A 22,740-nucleotide genomic window follows, 5' to 3' on the forward strand; every position below is an offset into this window, starting at 1 on the left:
GTTTTCATCTTACATGGGGTTTCCCTTTGGAGTTAAGTTGCTCACCTTTCACAATAAGACCCTGTTGACTGAGCAATGGGTTTATCACCTAATTTCTTGCTTAATCGTCTCTTAGTCTCTATTTTTTCTTTCAGCTGGTTTACATAGCACTCCAAGCCTGCTTGACTGTTTTTATAGTGCCAAGGCAGCTGGCAAAAATGCTGTGAGAGTGGTATGGACGTCATTATGAACAGACACACACCCTGTTAAACACACGTTCTTGTCTTAGCATAAATTGCTTCTCACAACTACCACATTTCTCCTTGCTGGGCAATCCAGCTATAGGATTTAGAAACTGAACTGCCACACAGAAGGAATGAGGGATAACCTTTGTATTCCACTTGACAACAGCCAGGTCTTTATTATGCTCAACTGAGGTGCCATGAGTTAAGAAGGTTGGAGAGAAACTAGATATGATTCAGCAGTTTGCACTGAAAACGATTTCCCATTGAGAGGTTAAGAGGTGGGGCTTCACAATTTAAAAGAGAAATGGATAAATAAAAGCAGACTACATCAGCTGTACAGAGGTTCAGCATGAGGGATATTGAAAATTGTTTCCCATCTCTTCTCATGACAGATCAGAAAGTTAAGAGCTTTAGTGGTCTAAAGAAATTTAATAGAAGCTATCACTGAAGGTCATTTGAAGACCTCTGTCTCTTACTTATATTGGAATAATGGTTGCACTCTCAGTCCTTGGCCTGACAATGCAAAAGAAAAAAGTAAAATCATTTCATTCCCTTCCTTTTCTGTGCATATAGCTGGAAGCAATATATAAAGAGAACTATCATTAGCATGTTTTAATAACAATTCCAACAATAACATCATTAATGACATTTACTGAACTATGATGTTTGAGACACTATTTTGAGGGCTTTAACTTGTTTAATCTTCACAACCTTGTGAAGCACATGTCCTGTTATCATCATCATTTCAGAGACAAGAAAACCAAGGCTCACAAAGTTTTAAGTAAATGACTAAGCATACACAACAGGTAACATCTGAATCCAGAAAGTCTAATTCTAGAGCTCTAGCTTTTAGCTACCATGTTATACTGTTGGATTTCTTTTCTCCACAGACATTTTGCCACTAAAATAGGAGCAGAAAAAGGTTTAGAGGAAGTGGAGGCTCTGAAGACATAACAGAAAGAGAGGCACACAGCAGATAAATAGTACATCTATTCTAGATTTAGTTCTAATTCGGGTTCTTGAATTCCAGAATAATGTTTCTTAAAGCAAAGGTATACATATGACAATGAAGTAACATTTGTTTGATTTGGGGGTGGTTGTTGTTGATGGTGGTAGTAAGAATCTAAATATTTTTAAAAGCCAGAATGGCAGTAAAAGCTTCTAGTTAAAAAATCAGTAATTCTGGGCAATAACAATGCTCTTTCAATGATGAAGTGGCTTTACTTAAACCACTTATATACATTATTCTTGTCTTCTTTCCTGTAAAATGTGGATCATGCCACAGTTCTCCTCCCAAGGTAGCTGTTAAGGGCCAGATTATACCACGAACATGAAAGCAACTTGAAGATTATAAATTAGGGTTCAAATGAAAGGTTATTTTATTAAAGAATAGTAATTTATTAATAAACATTTGATTCTGAAATAGTTTCATCTTACTAGGTATGTTCCATAATGCATCAGGTTATTTATGTTGGTGCTTTAACTCTTCCTCTGCCTCAGAAATGCTATCTCCTGCAAGAAGTCATGTTCTTCCATGCACTGAGCCCCTGCTGATCATGCTTTGCTTATGAGTTTAGTTATTAGTTTACATGATTGCCCCTCCCAGTAGACTGTTGAGTCTCTAGAGCTAAGGACTATTCTATTTATTAATTTTTTATAGACAATCATAGAGCTCACTATACATATACATAAATTACTGATGTAGAAAGGATACAATCCAAAAAGACAGAGGTTATGTTTCTCTTATCTTTGTTCCTGTATTTTACCCAAGTATGGTGTACTGGTATAAGGGACATGCAGATTGCTAAATAGACTAAATATCTAATATTTAAAGCACCAACTATATATTTTTGGCATATTAAAAACTCAGTTTGTGTTTGACTTGTACAAATCTATTCCAAAAAGCAGGTGCCTTTCTCACAAGGACAAAAGTAGTGTAAATTGGGAATGTGACCATAAAGCGATGGGACTAATTTTCACTTGTAATTTGTAAAACCAATCTCCTTATTTTATTTTACAGTCATACTTTGTAAATGAAGATGATTACCTAGATGTCTTACAGCATTGGATAGAGCTTTAATGAGTAAGTCATATATAAAAAGAGAGCTGAGTTCTTCTGCTGAAAGTGATACTATAAATGTAATGTGTTCTCCTAGAAGACATGCTATAAAGAGACAGTAACTGAACACATTAGAAAGACCATTCTTAAACATAAAGAACATAGGTAGAAAATATGGCATATGCCAGAAAACAGGAAAGCAGTCCAAACGACTGCCAAGAGCAAATGGTTGTGAACAGGACATATCTGATATTAAAGAAGTGAAAGTCAGTTATGCTGAGAGTATTTAGGAAAAGACTGAATAGCTTAAGACTGCAATTCCCAAGCATACAAGACCTTCACTTCAAGCTTCTGCTGACGGAACAAGTATTTAAGTTTCTTATTATGTGGTGAAATTATGTTCTCACCTCCAAAAATTGATAATAAACCATTTATAAATTCTCCTGTAGAAAAAAATACTTCTGCATCTACATTTATCTAAACTGACATGAATGATAAAAATTAAATGCTAAAAACTCTGTGAAGGGTATAGCACCTTCACACACAAACATAATCTGTATGTCAAACAGTGATAAGAAAACTACATTCTTAACTTCACTCGAACAGGAAATGAAGTTCAAAAATTCAGATTTCTAAATTCTTCATACTCCACTGGAGGGTTTATAATTTTATCATCTTATTTCTGGGAAATTAAAAAAAAATTACTTTAAAATTAAAGTATATTATCTTTACAATTATAGTATTATCTTGAAATGTCATTTACCTGCTCAACATTACTGCTAAACTAAGATTCAAAGTGTTATATAAAAAGTATTATATACTTAGTATTAACATGTTGAGCACTGCATACATAAATATGAAATGAGTTTATGTGATGATTTTATTGCTTATATATTGCTTTAATAGCACTTCATAATATTGACAAGATTATCTTTCATGCATCATTCTCAGAGGAGAGTGAAAACTTCTATAATCACAAAAGAACTGGTCTCTGCCTATATCTTACTCCTAACTATGAATGGGGTAGGCACCACTCTGATGGTACACCATTATCTTCATGGTGATTCATTACACTCCATGACAATAGTATGTATAATTACAGGCAAAGTGTTGAGGTCAAACTCCCAATTCTGGCATCATTGAATGTATGTAAAAGCTGAACAATCAGATAATACTTTAATACCCCAAAAGTAATATTATCAGGAAATTAACAAATGGTAAGAATTGGGAAAATAAGGTATTAGTGATCACTTAAATGGCTGGTCCACATTGAATACTGAAGACAATACAGGCACTTTGATTGTCCTACAGTGTGTTATAGATGTGCAAGACAACAAAACTGATATGGCCTTAAAGGTTACGTACCTGTGCCCCTTCCTCCGATGTATAAGTTGTACCCAATGATCCATTATGAATTTTTCATTCATTAATGACATCTAAAGTGTTTGCAAAGTTGACTGTATTTCCAACCTGAATTAATTCTTAGGGCTATGGTTTTCATTAGTCTATAACCATTGGTCTAAAAGAGTAAAATATAATATCTGTGAGAGGAAAACTAGGTAGACTATCTGGTATTTCTCTCAGGATTGAGATTACATGTATATGTAGTTCATGTATAATGTTAATGTATCTTTAGTAGCTATACAGACAATTATAATTTGCCACAAAACCAAAGTTCTTAAAAAATAAATCCATGGCTACATTAATTGGCAGGGTTCAGAAAAGCAAGAGGTTGTCTGTTCAGAACCTTCCTTGTATTTTTCCTCCCAGAACTGAAAATTCTTTTATCGTCAAAGGCAGGCAATGGTATCCCCAACCAGTATTAAGGGAAGCATAATGCTAATTCAGTGAGACTTATGACTCTAAAACCTTCTTGTCTAATATTTAAGTACATACCATCTTTCTTCCTGTTCAAGTCAGAAATTCTAACTGCAATACAAATAGACAAACATAAAAATAGTGCTGGGTCAATGGTCAGTGTACTTTTAAGGAAGGGGATTTCTCCTGACCCCTGATGGCAACGGTAACTGTTTACTACACTGTACACAGTCTCAGGGAGTTCCTCACATACTGTACTGGTGTCTGATATCAGGGACTCCTCCATGTTCAGCAGAGAGGTGGAAATCAATCTACATTCTCAATTAGGGTTTCACAGTCTTGAAATGTAGCTACTCAGTCATAAGAATACATTTTTTTCTAATTATTGTGACAATATGTCAGTTTTTTAATTTATATTTCAGACAAATGCAAAACAGAGTATGTTTTCATGTTATTTATACCACATTCTTGCAATGTGTTTAATGTATGAACTTAAAATGTCTTCATCATCTTCATGACTATAAAGCTGTATGTATATACGTGTATGTGTATTCATATACATACATACTATGTATGTGAAATAAACTAAATAAAATATTCAAACTGTACACTGTAAATAGGTATTTGCAACTATAGAATCACAGAATCACTACTCTAACACCATTTACTTCATATATACATTTTCTATTTCCCTTTACATGTATTTAAATTTACATTTAAATTATTGTAATTGTTTTTAGGGTACATAATTGTTAATAGGCACCATTCAGAACTAAGAAAATAAAGATTATAGAAAATTAGCTGGGTAAAAGCACTTAATGACTCTTCTTTAAGTAAGTGTGTTTGCCTTATACTTAATATGATGAGGTTTTCTAAAAAGCAATGTGTTATTTTTAGTTTATTGACTCCATAATGTAGCTGACTCTTCTTTAAGTAAATATGTTTACCTTACACTTAATATGAAGAGGTTTTCTAAAAAACAATGTGTTATTTATTTAATTTTTAGTCTACTGACTCCATAATTTAGCCCACTTTGTTGCAAATTTTGACATGGCTGTCTGAGTGTATCTGGTACTGATTTAGGAACAATGGTAATTAATGATAACAGAGAAAAAAAGAGAAAAGAAAGAAATCTTAATCTAGGGCAAAAACTTAAAAAGGAAGCAGAGGTGATCAAAAGCATTTAAAGAACAATCACCTACCAGTTCTACTCGTCCGAAACCTCCAACTCCAAGGGTATCAATGATGTTGAAATCAGACAGCTTCAGGTTGGCGAAGAAAGCAGCTTCAGCTTCATATCTGGATTTTTTGATGTGAAAAAATGGAAATTTCTTAGATGTGCAAACACGAGTACTGCGTACATCTGTACCAGAATGACATGACTGTGAAACAGGGTTTACCTGCTTACATTCCATCTTGCTTTTAGAGTTTGTGTTTTTTCACACTCATAATTTTTTGGTCCCAGTTGTGCAGAACAACATAAATTTGCACTTGTTTTTCAAAGCACTGTAGAAAAATAAAAAGTGCCCTCTGCATGCCAGTCAAGTGACTGATAAATCCAGTGATCAAATCAAAATTACATGGTGGTCTTTTTCTACGCGTCTTCTTGTGAACACCAATTGTTTGAGTTGCTCTTTTTTGGTTTTGTTTTAGATTTTTTGGTTTTGCTTGGTTTTGTTTTTGCCGTTCAGATTTTGGATGGCAGTTTCTCATTAGTTTCCCTTATCCACAGGCTGGGAGCGCCTCCTATAAATATTTATTAAAAGCAGCAAGATCACGGAGGTCTCCGGAGCGAAATCACAGCCAGGTTTTATGAAAACAGATCCGAGACGCTGAGAACTGATGTACAAATGTCCGAAATGGATGATTTCGGAAGCATAGTCACATTCCTAAAAAGTGTCTTTCCTTCATTTTTGTTTACCCACTGACTTGTAGCCAAAACTCTCAGCTAGCAGTCTCAGTGTCTATGTTTGCAAGTTTCTTATATGAGTGGTGTGGAGAAGCATAGACTGCTATTCCAAAAGTCTAACTATGCACAGATGCAAACCTCACATATGCAAGTGGCTGAAATAAGCTTCTCCTAATGAGACAAGTGAATATGAGCTGCTTAAAATACATCCTTGTCAAAGTCCCTGCTATTTTTAGAAAGGACAGGAAGGCATAAAGATGAAGATGATCTGCCCACTCACTCATGTCAGGTCAGGGAGTAATTCAGCTGTTTCAAAAATAAAGTATTTGACTAGCTATGCATAACCTATGACTTACATCCCAGCAACACCTGATTCGGTATATACTATAGATAGAAATGATGAATGCACTTGAGGTAATGATACTAACACAGCCTGCTTATGACTGCTTTTGCATAGAATCAGCCATGGGTATGTTTAACATGAAGCTGTATAACATCTTAGCTAATTCCATTAAAATCAAACACAAATTTAGACTCTTCACTTGGGGGAGAAAGCGGAGAGCCTGTTGTGAAACAGCTTTCTAGGTGAGCTTTCCGCATTCTTCAATTTACAACCATGTTTCTAGTTTTTTAACAAGTCAATTGTTGACAGGCTTCTCAGAGGGTAAAAACAACATTGTTTTCCATTATTGGCTGATTATGTGAAATCAACTCCCTCCGAAAAACCTTTATAAAAAAGGAGGCTAGTGCATCCTAATGGTATTTGTAGACTTCTGTCATTAACTACACACTCAAGAGATTAACATAGTGATCCAGGAGATGGTTTACTAGAATGGAACATAAGCAGCAAATGTGCATTTCTAGCATTCCAGCTGGCTTGCTACTTTTGGAAAATTAAAACTCCATCCCATTGAAAGGACTAGTGGCAGAGTTGACTTCAACAGGTGCTGAAGAAAGACATCTGTTGAGATCAGACAGACCCTCTGACTATTTGTATGTGGTCAAGCATTTCCTGCCTTAAATCTTTAATGAGATCGTTGTTGAATAATAATCCATGTGTTCATTGGATTTAGAAATCTCTGGTGCAAAAAGGGTGAACTTTTTTTTTTTTTTTTGAGACAGAGTCTTGCTGTATCACCCAGGCTGAGGCAGTGGTGCAATGCAATCTTGGCTCACTGCACCCATTGAGTACAGTAGTGCAATGCAATCTTGGCTCACTGCACCCATTGAGTACAGTAGTGCAATGCAATCTTGGCTCACTGCAATCTCCACCTCCCAGGTCCAAGCTATTCTCGTGCCTCAGCCTCCCAAGTAGCTGATATTACATGCTTGTGCCACTAAGCCCAGCTAACAAACAGGGTGATCTCTTTCAGACTATTTTGATACCATTTCATTTATTCAAAGTATGGTATCATTATTTGTAATCCTTGAAGGCACCCCAAAATTGTTTTGAAGGGATCTTTGAATAATTGTCCTCTTTATCCTCAATTCTGTTTGTATTTGTTTCAGATCCTGATTTGGGGGAAAGTCAAATAATATAGCAATGTAACCATAGCTGTCTCTCTTTTCCACTCAAAAAATGCTAGTTTGCTTAATATTTTATATGCATTTATTTTTCTTATTGGATTATTTTTAGAGACAATAGTCACATCTTCACAAGACTGCACAGACTTTCACTTTTGAATTAATAGTTGTTTTAACATGAAAATCACTGCATAATGAACCTTTATAAAGAGGCTAAGCTACAGATAATTTAGATTTTTCAAGTATTTAGCTGTTTCTTATCATAACTGGGAGGGACATTTGCATTATTTTTCTTTACTAGGGAATTATTTGAAGAGAATTTGAACCAATTATGTTCTGTCTTTTTTAGAATCGATAAAAGTTTAGGTGGGGAAGACAGCTAAATAAATGGTTAAGTAAATGGTTAAGTAACAGTCATTTACTGTTATTTTATTAAACAACTTTCTTTTGCTTGAAGAGATAAATGTGCAACCCAAGTTTCTATCTAACTTATTATTATGGGATCCTGGGTCTGAGAAATTAAGCCCAGCTTCATGCAATTCTAAAATCCATTTGTGTAACAGTATTTACAGGACAGCTAGCAGAAATACATTTTAGTCAGAAATGCAGTTCCTGATGTTTGGTTGCTTAAAATATGAAACAGTATATAGTATATTTTCTAATCATTCTTTATTAGTTTGAGACAATTACTTTTAAAAAAATTATTATTTTTAATTATTATTATTTTAGTATAGGGTGAAAGCTGTGGATCCTCTTCCTAGAAAAGTGCAAACACTGACATATCTGTTGTTCTTACACCTATAGGGAGCTTATAGAGCCCTAAAATAGGTTAGCAACACTCAGTATAACTATACAAAAAGATAGTAAGTGTGTTGCATCAAGATGGCAGGGGTAGTACATCACTTCTCAAACATATCTGATAATGAAGAGATTCACCTGGGGCTATGGTGATTAGAAACCACAGACAATTGCTAATTCTTAAAGGGGACTCTTTAAATCATGAAATATTGAACTTTTAAGAACTAAGGAGCAACAAAGTTTCCTTGATTTTCACCTTTTCATTTCTGTATATACACCAAAGGAGGTGCCAAAAACAATAAAAATGTAAAGTCGCAGGTATAAAAATGAGATCAACACACATAGGCATATTTAGAAACAGGAAACAATCATAGAATAATCTCAATCTCTTCCTCCCCTCCCTCATCTCTCTTTCTAAAACCACTATGTGCACAGTATCACATGCACATTTCTTTGCAAAATAGAAAATAGTCATTAGTTATTATATTTCCATTTCTTCTAATATTACCAGTCTCCACAAAACCAAGGAGTAATAATCAAGTGTCCCTTACCATTCACCACAATTTTTTTCCATTGTTGACATAATACCCATGACTCAATTCTGTCATTTTTTTAAGTTAACAGAATTGGATGCTACACCTTATGTTGACCATTATTATTAAAAACTAAATATCTCTCCCTATGTATTAGAAACCAAATAGAGTGTTACAACCCAGGACAAAATTTGTGAAATTTAAATTTTATTTTCACCTTGCTGTTCCAATAACGGAAATAACTCAGCATTATTTTACAAAGCATACTATATTGTGTACCGTTTAAAAGTAAAAGCCACATCAAAAGGAACAAAATTATAGCTCCAGATGGGTAATTCAGAGCCAATAGAACAAAAGGCAAATGTAGCCCTCTTAGCTTTAGCTCAGCTCATCCATAATCCAAATGGGCTACAGAAGTCTACTGTAAGTGCCTCCAAACAACAACAACAACAACAAAAACAAATAAGGTGTTGACATCTACTAATCCACATGCAAAACAGCCAACAGTTAGCCTGGCTTTGCCTGGACTCATCTACTCTTGGGTATACTTTCATTTCCTGTTGAGTTTAGATTGATCAATTCTTAGGGAAAATTATGAAAATAAAATGTTTTTGTAAATAAACATGGACTCTCATGTATGAATGAGTTTATTTCTTATTCCATAACTGTAGTAGGTAAGATGAGATTCAAAGGACCATTAATGTCTACTCTGGATTTTAAAATGCTACAAGAGAGTATCTCGACTTACAGATAAAAGCTTATGACTTATCTTCCTGGTTCTGCTAGTGACTTTGTTCTTCCAACTCCTGATTTCTTCAATGTCTTGGCCTTTCTGGGAATAATGTTAAATACATGCTTATGTAATAAGTATAAATGTAGTAGATAAAGCAAGTCAGAATCTCAGCTTACTTAAATGTTCAGATACATGCCCAGAAATCCTCTTTCCCTTTTTAGGTAACCAAAGAGTGCTGTAATCTATAAATAATAATCTACAGAAATAGTTAAAAAGGGAGTAAGAATATTGAGAAAGTGAGCCTTAAGCCCAAAATATACAGGCCTGGTCTATGATACATCCAAGATATAATGCTGGCCAGGCACTGAATAAGCACTTAATTTGGATTTTATGTGATAATTATTCTTGATTTAATAAATCTTAAGTATATGAACTAATTTGTAAGTCTGCAGAAGTAAATAAAAATTCAGTCAGAAATATACCTATATAAAAAGAAAGTAGCATTGAAAACTGGACCAATGAAACATATTTTCATGTTTAAAAAGGAAGATAAGATTTTGGCTGAAACTACAGGGTCTATTGCCTCATTGTGCAACTTTAACTTTGTGTATGTGGAAAGTGTTAGGACATACATGTCCTCATTCCCTCAATTTTCAAATGCTTGAAATTAAATAAGCTTAGACACTAAAATAAAAATAAGTAGACTCTATAATCAAGTCATCACTCATTCTTATTAATTGCTATATAAAGAGTCTTATTGACAACTAAACTTTGCAGAATCTGACTTCATTGGAAAACAAAAAGAACTATCTTAGAGTTTGCTTGTATGGGAAGTTATTTTCTGCTAAATCATGTTTTCAAAATAAAAAAAAAATTCGAAAGTACCTATTACTATAAGGTTTAAAAAAATATCTTTAAAGAAGAAAACTTCTAAAATTCTAAGCAAAAAGGGACAATTTCTACTTGTACAGCATCTAGGTGTAATCACTATACTTTTAGCGGTGGGAGGAATAAAGAACTAAAAAGTTTAAAGAATTAAAAAATTAAAGAACTAAAAAGTTTTAAAGTAATTTAATGAATCTAAAGTATTTCATTGTATCAATTTACTCTGGGAACTATGATCTCTTCTTCAGGGAATTTGGGAGAACATTCCTTTGTTCCTGTTATTTCCAAAACTGTGGCTTCAGAAATACAGACTTTTTCTTTTGAGCACTCTAGTCATGAAATAGCTCCACTCATTTTTCAAATGCATTTTTTGGAGGTGATACAGCCAACAGGAATATATAGGAAAATTGCATTTTGTGTATCTGCTGCATAATAAGAATGATAGTAATGCAAATATTCTGCATTTAGAAAGCATCCTTTCTTCCAAGGACTTTAAAATCTCTCTAATTTGTCCTGGCTGATTCTTTGTGATGATGAGTTAACAAATATTTTTACTTCTATTTTGTACCTGGGTAAACCAGTTGCTGATAAGTGATTGGTTTCAATAATTAAACACTGGAAAAAATTAGGACTTTGGGCATGTTTTACATGATAGCATGTTTACACTTATTCCAAATAAATAAATTTCCTTTTAAATGTGATAGCAGAGAGTCACAATTTTAAAGATATTTTTATCTCCAAATCTTAAAATACCAACATACTTCAAGATTTGGATTAATACGAGTGAAGCTCATCTAGCCCAACCTCCAGATTTCTTTTTTTTAATAAAGGAATTAAACTGGAGATGATAAGTGACTTTAGCTAAGATCACAAAGAACTAGGCATAGAAGACTGCCATTCTGACTTCTAGTCTGTTATAATTTTTACATAATCTGATTCTATCTGCAGTTTTTATAATGTCCTTATATTTGACAATCCAAAACAAATATAAAAGTTATAAAATATGGTTGAGCAATATGTTCTTTTACAACACATTTCAGTCTAGAACAATTTTGGCCTCCTTGTAGCAAAGCACTTACGTGTTCTTGCCTACAATGTGGTTCCTGCCTATGTGTGTTCCAGTAAAATTAAAGGCCAAAAAGGAAAGTCCACTGGTACTCAAGAGGTATTTCAAAACTTCAAATATCAGAGCAGCATTTGTAAAAGATGAGTGAGAATATGCTACCCATTGTATTAATGGATTGGCAAATATTCATTTTAAATGATTAATTTTGAATTTTTTTTACACAGTTTGAGAGACATTTTTCTTTGCTTTGCTTTTTTGACACTGAGTCTCCCTCTGTCACCCAGGCTGGAATGCAGTGGCAAGATCTCGACTCACTGCAACTTCAACCTCCTGGGTTCAAGTGATTTTCCGGCCTCAGCCTCCTGAGTAGCTGAGACTACAGGCGCATGCCACCACACCTAGCTAATTTTTGTATTGTTGTAGAGACAGGGTTTCACCATGTTGGCCAGGATGGTCTCAAACTCCTGACCTCCAGTGATCCACCCACCTTGGCCTCCCAAAGTGTTGGGATTACAGGCGTGAGATACCTTGCCTGGCCAAATTTTTCTTTTTCTAAAAAAAGGTCCATGAATAAAGAACTGGCAAGAAAAGAATTGAAGGTTTTTTTCCCTTTTGGTATATGTTACTTTAACAGAATCATTGGCCATAATAAAAAGCTCATTTATTAAGTTATTTAGTGATGATTCTGTTTTGCTTTACAGAATATAATTTCATATGTGTATTCAAACAAAAATGCATGAAGTTTTCAACATTACTCACGCCAGAATAGGTATTTCCTTCATATAAATGCACAGCCATTAGAAGCTGGGGTCTAAGGAAGTTCTCTCTCATCTCAGTGCAAGCTAATTTCATCATTTTATTCTTCTGTGTCTCTCTGAACCTCGGTCCTGAGTTATTTGCTTTTTATTGTAGACCAGGGTTGTCCAGAGTTGGTGACTATTATGGCATGGCTACCCAGGGCCAGGGAGGTGAGGCTTAATGAGAAAGAAGATAAATGAAAATGACTACTCCTGCCTTCACTGCTGCAACAACTCAGGCCTATAGGTAAATATCCCTCAACCTCATGCTATTATTGCTTCATGCCACCCTGGAAAAATTACACATTACTACAGAGCTCTCATTGCAATTTCCATGAGGACATCTTTTCCATAGCCTTCATTTAAAAAAAAAAAAAAAGGAATAATGAAAGATAGCCCAAGTTTGCCTTCAAATATAAACATTCTTTTTCTATCCAAAGACTAAGAAGAGTCTTTGCTTTGTTTCTTTCAGGTCATGTGTTATATGGAGGTTAAAATATTGAAAGGAAGATGGAAACATTTAATCTTAAATCATAAAATTAGTCTTAATTATAATCTTAACCAAAGGGATCTGTCAAAACATTGAACTGGGAGTAGAAGGTCTATTTGACTTCCTTTTTCCCACATAGTTTTCAGAGACAGAGTTGAAAATTTGGCCACCTGCTATTCTCACTCTCCTTTTGTCTTCTGGTTCCCTCTTCCTCACCTATTAAATTTTCTCTCAAGAGTTAATAACTACCAAATGCACATGGTCTAAGTGAATTAATTGGGTTTTGCAAGTCTTTTTGACAATAGAAGAATGATCTTCTATTTGACAATAGAAGACAATTCTATTTGACAATAAAGTGATAAGAACACTACCTTGACTTGTGGCCTCTCTTTCCCAGGCTTAACTTAATGTTTTCAAAGAACAGACAGTATCTGCCTGGATTCTGGGTCTGATTTACCATCCTTTAACTTTGCAGTTATAAACAGACATAGTAGTACTTGCAGATGCACAAGGACAGAAAACCTTCCTTTGGCTTCATCATAACAGGAAATTGCTGAAGGTGGAAGCCTTAGAAACTTGTCCTGAGTGTTGGCATTTGGAGCAGGTGTCCAGAGAAGGATGCTAGGAGGAAGTCCAGGGACTTAGTGTGTGAAGCCATGGGGAGGGGCTGTCCCTCCTGAATGGAAGCAGAAGGACTCACATGGTTTTTTCATTTCTGTAGTATTCGTGACATTTGGCTACTCACAGGAAAAATAAAACATGAAACTCAATGTAAATATATAAAAAAAATGAAATATGGGGCAAACAATTGGAAATTGAGAGAATCTGTCTTTAGCAGTAATTGTTCTATTTTTACTGAACTATCAAGGATATTCTGGTAGTAAAGAAATTGTACCACAGCATATACTATTTGTACAAAAATACCACTTAAGATACATAATACAAAACAGAATATTATCTGTGGAGTTTTGCTTTCTATAAAAAAGATACACTGACATTCTGGAACCAAAATTTCCACTGCTATATTGATAATTGTTTTAGAAACAACGTTCTTTTTTTTTTTTTTTTTTTTTTGAGATGGAGTATCACTCTGTTGCCCAGGCTGGAGTACAATGGTGTAATCTTGGCTTTGAGCAATTCTCCTGCCTTAGCCTCCCAGGTAGCTGGGACTACAGGCACCTGCCACCATGCCTGGCTAATTTTTGTATTTTTAGTAGAGATGGGTTTTCACCATGTTGGCCAGGCTGGTCTTGAACACTGACCTCAGGTGATCTGCTGGTCTTGGCCTTCCAGAGTGTAGAAACAACATTCTTACAGGTTTTCTTGCTAAAGTCTGAAGAATCAAAGTATCAGCAAAGAAAACAAAATGGCCCTGATACAATTGAGTTATTTGGCTTGCACTGTTAATCTTTATCTCCCTACATTTTGTTCCATCCTGTGCATGAAGCTAGGAATGGTTTACATCTGTTTTCAAGTAAGAGGACTTGAAATAGTTCATAAACGTTATTATTAATTTCTAGAGTGTTACTTGCTGATTAGGAAACAAAGACGTAAACAAAAATGAGCAGCAATAGGAATCACTGCAATTTTAGGTTTCAGGATGCTCACATACATTATGTGGGTTTAGAAAATACACTTGAATACAGGATGTGGTGTTGTATTGCTGTCTATTCTTAAATACAACAGTTTAGAGTATTTGTTCAGAGATAAGACCTTTCCTAGATAATATAAGGAATGAAATTTGTTACCTAGTGTAACAGTGAATCAAAAGTTTGCTAATTAGCAAAAGACTCTTAATTTAAGCCCTAAGCATTAGGGAAAATAAGCTAAGTGGGATACTTTCTAGATCCAGAATCTTTTAAATGTATTGATAAAATGTAAATATTTCTTTCCTTCTTTCCTTCTCTTCTCTTCTCTTCCCTCCTCTCCTCTCCTCGCCTTTCCTCTCCTTTCTCCCTTCCCCCCCTCCTTTCCTCCCCCTTCTCCTTTCCTTTCCCCTTCCCCTTCCTTCTTTCCTCATTTTGAGATAAGACCCAGCCCTATTGCTCAGGCTGAAGTATGCTGGTGCAATCATGACTCACTGTGTCCTTGATCTCCTGGGCTCAAGCAATTCTCCCACCTCAGCCTCCTGAGTAACTGGGAACACAGGCACACTCCACCATGCCTGGCTAAAATTATTTGAATTTTTTGTAGAGGTCAGGTTTCCTTATGTTGCCTAGGTTAATTTCGAACTCCTGGGCTCAAATGATCTTCCTGCCTTAGCATCTCAAAGTGCTGAGATTATAAGTGTGAGCCACCATGCCCAGACAAAATATAAATATCCCTTTAATAGTAACACCTAATTCCCTAATACCATAAAAAATGGGGTGCTCCATGAAGAAGCACATAATTCAAGTTACTGAAGCTTTTCCCTTCTAAAGAACAAATAGATTTCTCTTGCCCCATTAAAAAAAATTGATAATCAGTATTTCTAGGATAGTTGTTTTCTTCCGACCAACTAAGGAATAATCTATGCTGCAGAACATTCAGAGAATGATGCCTGGTCAATATTTGAATAAACAGTCACTGTGATATTGCCTCTATTTAAGATGACTCCAATAAAACTTCTATAGTATGCATTATTAGTTGATCAGACTTTAAATATTATTTTTTGGTAGAATCAAGGAACTTGTCTTATCTCCCATATCTCCCCAAAATATGCTTGTTTTTTTTAAGCTATAAAGCAGATAGCCAATTTTGTGAGAATTTTCCCTATAATACATCCATACAAGTGATGAGCACCTGGCATGATGGTGCATAAAGAAGGCAGCAATACACAACAACTGAAGCATAACCTCTGCAGCCAGTCTGCTTTGGACAAATCCCAATTCCATTACTCACTAGCCACCTAAACAAGCTACCTAATTCATTTACCTCCGTTTTCTTCAACAGTTTAATGGGTATGATCAACAAACCAACTTCATTTGATTATCATAAATATTATTAAAAGAGACAATGCATGTGAAACCATGTAAGCAATCATTAACAATAATAATCAAAGATGATCATTACTTTTCATGGAGTTTTTGCTAGTGCCATGTACTGTTTTGTTAATACTAATTGCCTGATTTTCTGTCCATGAATTTTTGGCTGATCTAAGTTTCCACTTCCCTCACCCCTTGGCTGGGATCTAGGTATGAGAGTTGCTTGGCAAACAAACTAGAGATAAATTAGGTGTTACTATATAATGTTAACGTAGGCAAATATGAATATCCAAACATGCCATAACGTTGGGGGTTGTCCCTTTCCCTAATATTCAGTTTCTTTATTCTAAATATTTTAATTGGTGGTTTTATGTTGGCCCTGGTAAACTTTGTTAACTCTTTGTACTTTGCTGTATATTGCAATTTATGCTTTTTTTTCGCATTTAATTTCTGAACCATCTTACCTATAATCAGGTACTAGCAAATAAATGGATCAGACTAAAAATGATGGAATATGTAATGAATGAGAAGTGGAATTTCTACAGTTTATTCTAAACCCTCAATTAAAAGAAGGGTAGGTGAAGTCTCCCTTTTTAAAATTTAAATTTAATATACTTTTCACAATTCTACTGTACTCTCAGGAAATATGGAATTTATGAGCCATCACATGGACTAAAGAAAAGCATAAAGTTCTCATGTTGCTTCAGCACAAGATCCTTACCTTCAACTGTTCCTTGAGTTTGTTGGAGACAGACGGTACATTACCATGCTCTTAGCCACAGTCAGGCAATAGATAAAGAATCAGGCAAGAAGCACTGTAATCCAAAGGCTGGACATGCCTGAAACAGATTCTTGAGAGGCATTCACAAAAGGTCTTGAGATGTCCTCTCTTGGCTGAACTGATGTCAAAATCAGTTGCCAAGAAGCCACTCAGAGACCCCTTCCTGTAGCTAGACCCCTCTCCTATTTTCCTGGGGCTTACTAAATATGACTCACTTCCTTAAAGCCACCATGATGGTTTCTTCAGTAACATGCAGGTAAAAGCTATGGGTATCTCATGCTGATCAGAAATTTCTAAGTGTACCTTTCAGAAGGGGAAAGCTAAATCTCAGATTTTCTATTTTCTTACCTTTGGCAAATCATTATAAATACTCTTTTGGTAAAAAGGCCTTTCATAATGTCTTTACTCCTTTGAGAAATGTTTATTAGGGGACATTCTCAGAGGTAAATTTTGAAAATAAAATAAATAGAAAAGAGCAAATTCCTTCTTTACCACTATTAATGACAAATGATAACTGAAAAAATAGTATATGGAATATCTAAATTTTTAGGCTGTAGGCTCCATCAAAGCATATTTGCAACATTTCATCATGTCATAAGAGTTTATTAGCTATGCTGTTAACATGCAATTAATATCACTTGGGGATATGTATGTCAGTGGAATAAAAACTCATAAAAAGGCTAATGTTTCTGAGATGAAACTGACATGATAAACCACTGGAATTCACTTAGTGCAGATGTTTCATTGCTATCTATTCCAGCCAACATTATCAACCACCCATTTCCACCCACTGATGCTGACCTGAAGAGCCTGGTCTGTGTTGCACAGATTCTGACTTGCATCTTCAGTACTCTAGACATGGGCACACAAGAACAAGCTAAGACATGTCAGAAAAAGCATTCGCAATGTGTGTATAATACTATTGCTATTATTATTACAGGTCCATGTGCTACATTAAAACTGAGCAGCTACCCATGTGACCAGCACTGTGCCATATCCTTCCATATAATCTCGGAACAGATGTTTGCTTAGGTACAAATGAAACAAGAAACACATAGAAGAGCATTAAGAATCACTGTGAAGAACTTATAATATAAGCCTCTTATTCTCAGGCTAAATTTAATCAGTTTAACTAGTAGGGATGAATGGAAAAGATTTTCTCTAAGAGTTTAAGAATAAGAACCCCCTCTCCTCTAGTACAGATCTCCTCCTTCCAGAGCAGATTCCTTTTGAGATCAGCAATGCAGTGGCTTAAATCCCTGGATTAGCTACTACCTCTTCATTTCACTTTTCTTTTTTACTTTCTATTAAAAATCCATATCAGAATATTTTTGGATTTTAAGCCAAGTTAATGAAAATGAGGCTATTGGTTATGGCAATGATGCAGTTGAGAGCAATACCTGCACAGACAATTGCATTACAATGAAAGATTTTCTTTTTATTCAAGAAAATGTTACCCATCTTCTGACTTCCCCTTCCCCTACCCACATTTGAACTTCAAATTTACTTGGCTTTAAAAAATTCCAAATCATGAGAAATTATATATCACCTGTTTTAGATTTTCTAACATAAGTGAACATTCAAGTTTTGCTGTAAAACAGACATTAACACTATGGCATCACTAACTTCCTCTGGAAAGGGAAGGAGATCTGAAATTAGAAACACAAAGTTAAGAAAATCTGGCACATATATGCCATGGAATACTATGCAGCCATAAAAAGGATGAATTCATGTCCTTTGTGTGGACATGGATGAAGGTGGAAACCATCATTCTCAGAAACTGACACAAGAAAAGAAAACTAAATGCTGCATGTTCTCACACATAAGTGGGTGTTGAACAATGAGTACACATGGACACAGGGAGGGGAACATCACACATTGGGACCTGTCAGGGGGTGGGGCATAGTGAAGGGATAGCAGGGGGTGAGTGGATTAGGGAGGGATAGCTTTAGGAGAAATACCTAATGTAGATGGTGAGGTAATGGATGCAGGAAACCACCCTGGCACCTGTATACCTACGTAACAAAGCTGCATATTCTGCATATGTACCCTAGAACTTAAAATATAATAAATAAAAAAGGAAGTAACATTGAAATGATTTCATTGCTTACAAAACGATTTCTCACTCATTACTCATAGAAAAACAATAATAATATAACTGGGCACATATGCAGTGCTACTTTACTCAGAAGCAGAAAATGTAAACTTCTGTGTTTTTGTTGTTAAGCTTTCATTGTAATGCTATGCTATAGTTTTTGTGCTGCTTATGAAAGATGTTTCTATTATTCATGTCTTTATATTTACTAAATGTAGTAGGTTCTCATTTCCAAATAGAACATATAGTCATCCCTCAGTATATATGAGGGATCAGTTCCAGGATCTACTGTGGAAACCAAAATCCGCAGATGCTAAATTCCCTGATGTAAAATGGTGTAGTATCTGCATATAACTTGAGCATAACCTGCCATACACTTTAAATCATCTCTAGATTTCTTATAATAACTAATACAATGTAAATTCTTTATTTACAGTGTAAATAGTTGTTACACTGTGTTGTTTAAGGAATAATGACCAGGAAAAAAAGTATGTGAATGTTCAGCACAAATGCAACTTTTTGTAATATTTTTTATTTGTGGTTGGTCGAATCCTCTGATGTGGAACCCAAGGATACAGAGGATCAACTGTATTTTATTCTCCGTAATAAAATAGCACATTATGAAATGCATCACCTCAAGAAAAAAATAATCTTAGATGGTGCCACTATCAGGTAAGCAAAATTTCCTCATTTTTCCATAGACTAACAACCTTAAAAACAATGTGATGGGAGTTTGGACACAGCTTCTACCTTCATGCTGCTTTCATATAGTTTCTTGCTTTGATTATGATAATTCATTAACTAAAATACATAAAAACAACACCTCAATCCTGTTGAACTGCTTCAAGGACCAGATGTTAAAACTCTCCAATTATATTTTTACTCCACTAATTAACACGAGTCTTTTACATAATATGAGATCTCTTGCAATTTAGGATTTTCTGTTAGCCTATTTCATTGTAATGTTGAATGGAATCTACTGACATTTAATAGCGTCTGCACATTTTCAACGGAATTCAGGAATAAATCTTAGGTTCCTTTGGTGATTATGACTGACATGTTGACCCTATTCATAAAAGTTTTTAATATTTTTTTCTCCATGGATTTTGACCTGTTCCTTTGTGATATATACAAGATACCTAATAGTCCTGAAGGAGTGCAAAGATTTTTCCTGCTCTGGAGTCTCTGTGAAATGAAAATGACATTCACTGTGGATCTTATGATCAGGAGCTCAGCCATCTCTGCAAATGACTCACACCCCTGAGGATGCTGGGGGCAGGTTTGACCTATTCTGTGACTGGTTATGACACACATTTTTCAGTCATTATTTTTCAGCATGGAAATAAGATTTTAATTGACTAAAACAACAAAGTATATTTTCAATGTTGGTAAAACATCACCTTTGCTCTGCATATTTTATAATAAAAATCAAGCGGCTAAGGGTGACAGCAATTATCCTCAGCTTAATAACAGAATAATCCTGCTGTGAGGGACAAACTATGATTCTAGGGAAATTCTGTAATCTTTTCAGTGTTTACCATTCTAATTAACTCTCTTGAGACTGGTAAATCATGCAAGTCAGTTATGCTAATAGGCACTGATAGTCTGTGGTAAATAACTTTAACTAAGACAAGGTAAAATATAAACCCTTGAAATTATTTTGAACATTTTAAGTAATTTCAGTATCATAATCAAAACAGTATTCAAATTGTCTATGTTTTCAGCAGAATCAGGCAGTTTTTTGATATCACAAACTACCTTTAGCAAATTACCAGTAAAAATATGCTTATGTCAGGCACTGTTGTAGATGCTGGCTGAGGATGGAACAGTAGACAAAACAGACCAAAAAAACAAAATCAACCTCATGACTTACATGCTGGTGAAGGAAACAAAGAAACAAACTAAATACAGCATGTTAAACGCAGTAAGTGCTGTGGAGAAAAACTGGGCAAGAAAGGGGTACTAGGCCTGATTTCAAACTATATTATAAGGCCATAGTCACTAAAACAGTGTGGAACTGGCACAAAAAAAGGCAAATAGACCAATGGAACAGAAGAGAGAACCAGAAATAAACCCAAATACTTACATTCAACTGATCTTCAACAAAGCAAACAACAACATAAAGTAGGGAAAGAACACCCTTTTCAAAAAATGGTGCTGGCATAATTGACTGTCCACATGTAGGAGAATGAAACTAGATCCTCATCTCTCACTTCATAAAAAAATAAACTCAAGGTGGATTAAGGACTTAGACCTAAGACCTGAAACTATTAAAATTCTAGAAGACAACATTGGAAAAATCCTCGTAAACATTAGCTTAGGCAAGGATTTCATGACCAGCAACTCAAAAGCAAATGCAATAAAACCAAATATAAATAGCTGGGACCTAATTAAACTAAAGAGCTTTTGCACAGCAAAAGGAGCAGTCAGAAGAATAAACAGACAACTCACAGAGTGGGAGAACATCTTCAAAATTTATATATCTGACAAAGGATTGATATCTAGAATCAACAACAAACTCAACCAGTAGGGAAAAGAAAAACAAACAATCCCATCAAAAAGTGAGCTAAGGACATGAATACGTAATACTCAAAAGAAATATACAAATGGGCAACAAACATATGAAAACATGCTCAACATCACTAAAGATTAGGGAAATGCAAATCAAAACCACAATGCAATACCACCTTACTCCTGCAAGAATGGCCATAATAAAAAATAAATAAAAAAACAGTAGATGTTGGCGTGGATGTGGTGAACAGGGAATACTTCTACACCATTGGTGGGAATGTAAACTAGTACAGCCACTATGGAAAACAGTGTGGAGATTCCTTAAAGAACTAAAAGTAGAACTACCATTTGATACAGCAATCCCACTACTGGGTATCTACCCAGAGGAAAAGAAGTCATTATTTGAAAAAGTTACACCCAGATGTTTATAGCAGCACAATTCAAAATTGCAAAATCATGGAACCACCCCAAATGCCCATCAATCAATGAGTGGATAAAGAAACTATGGTATACATATATGATGGAATACTATGCAGCCATAAAAAGCATGAATTAACAGTATTTTTAGTAACCTGGATGAGACTGGAGACTATTATTCTAAGTGAAGTAACTCAGGAATGGAAAATCAAACATTGTATGTTCTCACTGAAATGTGGGAGATAAGCTATTAGGACACAAAGGCATAAGAATGATACAATGGACTTTGGGGACTTGGGGGAAAGAGTGGGACGGGGGCAAGGGATTGAAGACTGTAAATATGGTGGAGTGTATACTGCTCAAGTGATGGATGCACCAAAATCTCACAAATCACCGCTAAAGAACTTTCTCATGTAATCAAATACCACTGGTACCTCAATTACTTACAGAAAAATAGAAAACAATAATATAGAAGTAAAAAAAGAAAGGGATACTAGAGAGTATGGGAACAGAAGCCAGAGGGCTGCAGTTTTACTTTGGGATATTAGAGAAGGTCCAACTGAGGAGGAGATGGAGGAGTGAGCCCTGTGGGAACTCAGGATGGAGTATTCTGTGTAGAGAAAACAGAAACTGCAGTTGTTCTGGAGCAGATGTCTGTCTGATATGTGTTACAATTTGCAAGACAGTGATAGTGGCTGGACAGTGTGAAGGCAGAAGAGAGAAGGAAGCAACGAGGTGGGAGGCAAGGTGGAAGAAGGGGTGCAGACTATCTGGGGCCTTGTAGACCATTGTAAAGATCTGCCTTTTATTCTGAAAAAGGAGCCTTTGGAGGGCTCTGAGCAGTTGGTTTTGTCCTCTAATTTTATATTTTAAAATAGCTGCAAGGTTGAAAATGGGCAATAGGAAGACAAAGGCAGAAATACGGAGACAAGTCAGAAGTCATTGCAATAATCCAGGCAAGATATGTGGCCTAGACTGAGGCTGAATTTGGATACATTTTTAAGGTAGAATTAATGTGATTTGTTGTTGGACCAAGAACAGATGTGAGTGAAAGAAAAGAGAGAAGGATGATTCTGAAATTTAAAGCCTCATGAATGGGTAGGATGGATTTCTTTTTAGTAAAATAGGGAAAATTCC

At 35.2% G+C, this 22,740-nt stretch overlaps 1 protein-coding gene and 1 long non-coding RNA gene across 8 annotated transcripts in view; one reads left to right on the top strand and one right to left on the bottom strand.

Annotated features, from left to right (window-relative positions):
- Positions 1 to 22,740, bottom strand: part of PRKG1 (protein kinase cGMP-dependent 1) — a 1,319,131-nt gene that overhangs the window by 44,689 nt on the left and 1,251,702 nt on the right. For 5 of the 6 annotated variants that reach the window (XM_002756357.7, XM_017963432.4, XM_035266233.3 and 2 more), the window contains one exon: positions 5,304 to 5,400. In XM_002756357.7, coding sequence (XP_002756403.1) covers positions 5,304 to 5,400 — 97 coding nt within the window. Of the gene's footprint in view, positions 1 to 4,179; positions 5,401 to 22,740 lie in introns of those variants that run through there. The other variant, XM_078345954.1, reaches the window with a different exon arrangement.
- Positions 1 to 22,740, top strand: part of LOC103796739 (uncharacterized) — a 64,187-nt gene that overhangs the window by 16,262 nt on the left and 25,185 nt on the right. Inside the window, exons 2-3 of one of the 2 annotated variants that reach the window (XR_004731559.3) lie at positions 2,245 to 2,307; positions 12,462 to 12,593. This is a non-coding gene — a long non-coding RNA (uncharacterized LOC103796739). The remainder of the gene's footprint in view (positions 1 to 2,244; positions 2,308 to 12,461; positions 12,594 to 22,740) is intronic. The other variant, XR_013524986.1, reaches the window with a different exon arrangement.

Source organism: Callithrix jacchus, chromosome 12, assembly GCF_049354715.1.
Source record: "Callithrix jacchus isolate 240 chromosome 12, calJac240_pri, whole genome shotgun sequence".
Classification (NCBI taxonomy): Eukaryota; Metazoa; Chordata; class Mammalia; order Primates; family Cebidae; genus Callithrix; species Callithrix jacchus.